Genomic DNA, 6000 nt, shown 5'->3' with positions numbered 1-6000 from the left:
TTCATAGAAATAAAAACTAACCACTAAATATATACAATTTACATCTCACCTTAAAGGAAAAAAGTATCTTTATTAACATGTTTTAAGTTTTTTTTGAGTGCTTAATATGCAACCATTAAGGGCTTAATATGAAACTTAATATGAAACTATCTGTATAATATTTTATAATATGTAACATGGTTTATGCATTCAAGGTAAAACATTAAATACCTCAATAAAAGTAAAAATTATCAATTAACTATCATTATTAGTTTACAAAATACATAGCTATTCATCTCATTCTCCTCTTTCTTGGAATCTTATCTAAATAAAACATTATATCAGGTATAGATTACTGCAATTAGTTTGTTTTTATTTTCTTTCCTTCTGAACTAACACACATGGGTCTGCCAGATCAGTTTTTCAAGAAACAAAATTATCATTTGACTTTTATACTAGGTAATGTTAAATATTTTAAGCGTTCTTCCTAGGACCAGATAAAATTTCTTCTATCGACTATAAAATATTACTCAAAGACTCTTTTCACAAATAAATATTTAATTTTGAAGCCATGTTGACTTACTGAGTCTCAAACCTTCTCAAAATTCCATGAGAGTTATGACAGCTGGTAAATAAAATTACCATTTAGTTTTCATTGATTTAATCTGGTTGTATAAATTGGGTTAAAATATATCAGTTCTGAAATTCTGTTCATATATGTTTTAACAAATACAGCCTGCTGATTTAAAGATACAAATTTTTCATAAAACTAGAATATTCTTTTTCTATGTCTACTTTTTATGAAAGCAGTTTAATAACTGAAGTCAATTTGCGATAGTTGAAACCTGTTTGAGAATATTATAAGTCCTCATAACTTTTTTAAGAACATTTATTACCACCTTATTTCTCAGGCTATATATAAAAGGGTTTAACAGTGGAATTACTATTGTATAAAATATTGCCACTGGTATATCTTTATCATGTTCTTCAAATGGTCGAATATACATGAGAAGACAAATGTAGAATATTGAGACAGAGAGAAAGTGGGATGCACAGGTAGAAAATGCTTTACCTCTACCTTTCTTAGATTTCATTTGGAAAATTGTGCAAAGAATGTAAAGATAAGAGATTAAGACAGTGGCAATAGTAAAGATTTGAATAGGCATTGAAAAAATATATATCATTAGTTCATTAATAAAAGGATCTGTGCAGGAAAGTCTATACAGTGGAAGGATGTCACAAAAAAAGTGATCAATTTTATTAGACTTGCAGAAAGTTAATCTTAATAGAAGTCCTACATGAATCATGGAATGAAGATTACTAGCTATGAAGGATCCAATGGTCATTTGAATGCAGAGTTTCTTTGACATCCTGCTGTGGTACTGCAGGGGGCTGCATATGGCCACATAGCGGTCATAGGCCATTGCTGCCAGAAGAAAGCAGTCTGCAGTTTCAGCAAGACAGAGAAAATAAAACTGTACCATGCACTCATAGAGGGAAATCTTTCTGTCCCGAGAAAAGAAGTTGTCCAGCATCTTGGGAGTGATGGCACAGGAACAGCAGGAGTCCATCAGAGCCAGGTTTCCCAGAAATATGTACATTGGTATGTGAAGACAACGCTCCATGTAAATCAAGGCGACCAAACCTAGGTTCCCCACCATGGTGAGGAGGTAGATCACAAAGAAGAGGATAAAAAGAAGGATCTTCTGGTCTGGGTTGTCTGTGAATCCTATGAGGATGAATTCAGTTGTCAAGGAGGAATTTGCGCTGGTCATTTCTGGTTTGCCAGCTGAGATGTAAACTGAAAAGACATTAAGATTGCAAGAAGAATGTGTCTAACTCATCCCTTCTAATTACTCTATGTACAAAAGAAAAGAATTATACACTTCAATTCATTTCATGGTATCTAGTGCTCCCATAAACTAGCACACCAACAGCAGGTCAAGTCATGTGAAGAGGAATGTATCATGGAATATGTGCACAAGATAGTCTCATAGGTCTTCAGATGTCTATGCGAATGCCCAGTGAGGCAAAGCTTTTTCTCTATGAAGTTTCCAGTGCCCATCAATAAATTTTTGGCCAGTATATATAACTTGCCATTTCCTAACACAAAAAATTTTAGGGTAACTTTTTCTGCACAAAAATTCAACAACTGTCACACATTATCGAATGGGATTTATGCAATATTTTTAAAATTGCTCTTTAGACAGCTTTTAAATCACAATATGACTGATTTTTAAAAACCGAACAAAAAACTGTGAATTTGAAAAATATTTGCAGTATCATTCTGTTTTTTTTTTCAAATAAGATCATCAAGGGATATTCTAAAGCAAGATGTATTTATCTTTTAAGGCAGCATAAGAATATAAGGCATGTTTGTATTATCTCAATAAATTTAATAATTTTTTCATATTAATCTTAAAATATTCTGATTCCTACACCTGTCTTTTCTGACAAGGTTTTCCTTTTAACTACCCATCTGTCTTAGGATGTTATATTCATAGTTTTAAGTGTTCTTTATGTACATATAATATTACAATAGTTGGTGACAAAGAATCCACTCAGCATGCATATTTTTCATGATAAATATCTATCTTGTACTCTTGGAAATATATTCTGTAGGAACTTTTACTTTTTTGAGTCTCATGGAGGTTCTCTACTTTATGTATTTAAATTTACAAACTTATCTGCTTACAATCTGTCATATATTTACTAGAGTTCAATGAATACCCAAATTTAATATATTCATTATGTCTGGCAAGAATGATATAATGTTTGAAAACAAGGAACAATGTAAATTTTTAAGACATAAAATACTCTATATTTTCTTCCAGAAAGTGCTAAAAGTCACTGGTTTCAGCAAACTTCAGACAATTTTGGAGAAAGTCCTGCAGTAATTATTCAAAGTGCAATGTTTTATAAACATATTTCTGTTACTTATTCTTGTCTGATTTTAATTTAATTTGCTGCTTTTTCCTATTCACTCATGTATTAGGGTGAGTTTTTTTTTTTTACTTTTATCACTAAAATCTTATAATCAAATGAATAAAATAAATTGACATTCATATTGCAGTCCTATAATTCTTTTAAAATATTCTTTGAAATTGAATTTTGACAAATATTTATGAAGATATAAAAATATATTTTATCACTTTTCAACAACACAGTAGTAAATCAGCTGAAAATACTTACCTGAATTCTAGTGAGATGGACTTATTTATCAATGATTATCATTTTCTTAGAAGATATTGTATCAAACTCCCTTCTTCATTCAAAAATATAATCATTTGTGAATTTGTGAATCAGAAATAAATTTCACTATACATTCCACATATATTTCACACCTTTATAGACCTACCTGGATATTTGCTGATAAAAATATAGTACTTTTGAATTAAGGATAGTCAAATTGATTAACTTACTAAGCTTTATTATTTCTTTTCTTAGTGCTTTTAGACAAACTAAAAAAAGTGAATAATATGTGAACACAATAAAAATACTTAGATATATACATGAATACATATTTCTCCATATGTATATCATAAGTAAATTACAAATCATACTTTGAGTTCATAGTTAACACTTTATAGAGGTTGATTGACCATGTGACATTATTTTAATGGTAATTAATACAAACTTTGGTTTTTAAAACATTGGGGAATAAATTACAAAAAATTAGGATATTCTTTCCATTCGTAGGTCAGTAGCAATAATTATGTAGTTAATCTCAGGACAAAATTTATTTTTTCTATTCTTTCTAAAGGGATTTGTTTGGCATTGACATTAGGGTATTTCTTCAGAGACTCCCTTGTGAAGGCATGGTTCTCAAAACACCAGTAAACCAACAATATTAATTAAAGAGTGATATACTTTGAGATTTTATAGTAAAATCAAATGGTCAGCTTAAGGGTTATCTTGATTATTCATTCTTTCTCTCTCTCTCTCCCATTTCTTTAATGTCTATGTGAAATCTGTAATGGATAAAAATGATTTGTATTGATTACTTAAAATAGATGTTAAACAGAGTTTTGCAAAGAAATTTGGATTTGTGCAGAGGTTAAAACTGTGGTGTTGTCAATAGAATTGCCCCCTTTTTCACTGCCTGAAAAGAACGGTACCAGACCTTACAGATTTATTCTCTGAAAAACTCTAACATTGTGTTCCTTAGTTTTACTAATTTGTGATAGAACAGAATAAGAATTATTACTGTTATGCAAATTTTGTAGATATTTAATGAGTGCAACTCCATGAATTTGGAGATAAGTGTACATTCATGAAACCATCTTTATAATCAATATTATAATCATAAGGGTTTTTTTTTTATTTTGAGGGTGCTGGGGATTAAACCCAGAGCTTATGCATGCCAGGCAAGGACACTACTATCAAGCTATGGTCCCAGACTAGGGTTGTTTTTTAATAGGCCTAGTCCAATCCTTTCTGTAGTATACTTGTAATTTTACATCCTAAAATGTTTTGCTCCTCTTGATTTTGCAAATCAATTCTTTGTCATTTACCTCAGTATTCCAGGACTGGGTTTATGTCACCTATGACTTTGTTTTCTACCACTAATCTTTAAGAATCAATTTCTAGGGCCAGGGGTGTAGCTCAGCAGTGTAAGTGCCTGCTTGGCAAATGAAAAGTCATGAGTTTGATCCCTGGCACCAAAAAAACCACAAACAAACAAACAAACAAACATCCAGTTTGTCCTAGAGACAAACTCATCACTTATCTAATTCCCAATGCACTAAATTTCAATATTGTTTGCTGAGAATTTACTTCACAGATTAAGTGTTCTTTGATGTATTCATCTACCTAAATGCTAACCAGTTTTATATGAAGTTTGATTCCCAACATGAAGGTGTCTTCAAATTTCTAATCTGAAAACTGACTGGTCATTTATAATGGAGGAACCCTTAATCAGACTTCATTTATACGTTCAATCAGCAGCTCTTATAGGCAGGTCTTGTTTATTCTCAGATGGTTTGATTTTTTTTGTTGGCTTACACATGGCACATCTCCCTGTACTATATAGAGAGCAGCTACAGTTGAATTAAGTATTAAAAAGGGCATGAAAATTGTGTCAAAAGAAATAAGGCCCAGAAATACAAGCACCACGTGATCTCATTCATATGGAATCTAATGAAGTATAGCTTACATATATTGGGAGTAGAATTGTCAGTCTCAGAAACCAGGGAGAGTAGGAGTTGGAGGTGAGGGCTGAGAAACGGGCAGTGAGTCACAGTTAAATAGAGGCAAGGGGGTAGTCTAGATAATTATAACATGCTGTGCATTTCAAGAAGCTAGAAAAATATTTCAGGAATTTTCACCATGTACAGATGATAAATATTTAAAGCAATATATGTTTAAATTGATTTAAACATTAGCAATTTATACATGTGTTGAAACTTGATGTGGTGATGATACAGTGGAAATAATTGTAACTCCCAGCCTGCTAGATGTCACATACACTGAGTTTGTGCTCCACAGATTTGAAGACTGAATTCTAAGGAACAGTGGAATTAAGAGTCAGAAAGCTTTATTGGGAGAGACAACTCCTGAGGGACAGGAGGGGATCTGAAATTTTGTTGCCAATGAGACCATTTCTCAAAGGAAGTTTTACAGAGCAAAAATCACAAACTGGGTATAATGTATGTCAGAAATATGATCAACCAATAAGATTACAAGTATATCTGATTAGGTAATATTGATCCAATAAAGAAGCAGGTCATGTAGCAAGAGTACATGGAAAGAAAAAAAAGACTTTCTTTATGAAGGCATAGATTAAGGGTCTTGGTCACCTACCAGGGTGACTGATGTCTATTTACTTTATTGGGCTAGATGATACCAATTATCTTATACCCTGGGGGGATACGTAGGCCTGCTCATTCTGTGCTTGTCTTGAGGTGTGGCCTCTGGCAGATGCATCTCTGGTCACAGTTGTTTTATTATGTGCTTTTTCTGCTCTCACTGCCGGACTCCCTGGCTGCCTGACATCCCATTGCTGTATACAGTACAGAGGTT

General features: G+C 32.2%; 1 protein-coding gene across 1 annotated transcript; it reads right to left on the bottom strand.

Annotated features, from left to right (window-relative positions):
• Window positions 1–803: 803 nt before the first annotated feature.
• On the bottom strand, window positions 804–1754 carry LOC100716994 (olfactory receptor Olfr180). Its single transcript, XM_003469233.2, has one exon. It carries the CDS (start codon window positions 1752–1754, stop codon window positions 804–806), a length of 951 nt encoding a protein of 316 aa, XP_003469281.1.
• Between the last annotated feature and the right edge of the window lie 4246 nt (window positions 1755–6000).

The sequence above is a fragment of the Cavia porcellus genome, unplaced genomic scaffold (genome assembly GCF_034190915.1).
Source record: "Cavia porcellus strain 051 isolate PalLab524CR breed Dunkin Hartley unplaced genomic scaffold, mCavPor4.1 scaffold_15, whole genome shotgun sequence".
In the NCBI taxonomy this organism is placed as follows: domain Eukaryota; kingdom Metazoa; phylum Chordata; class Mammalia; order Rodentia; family Caviidae; genus Cavia; species Cavia porcellus.
This window is presented reverse-complemented; position numbering and strand designations above follow the sequence as displayed.

Bases quoted from the DNA above. Each gene is read 5' to 3' on its own strand.
- LOC100716994 (XM_003469233.2), bottom strand. From the start codon at position 1,754: ATGACCAGCGCAAATTCCTCCTTGACAACTGAATTCATCCTCATAGGA.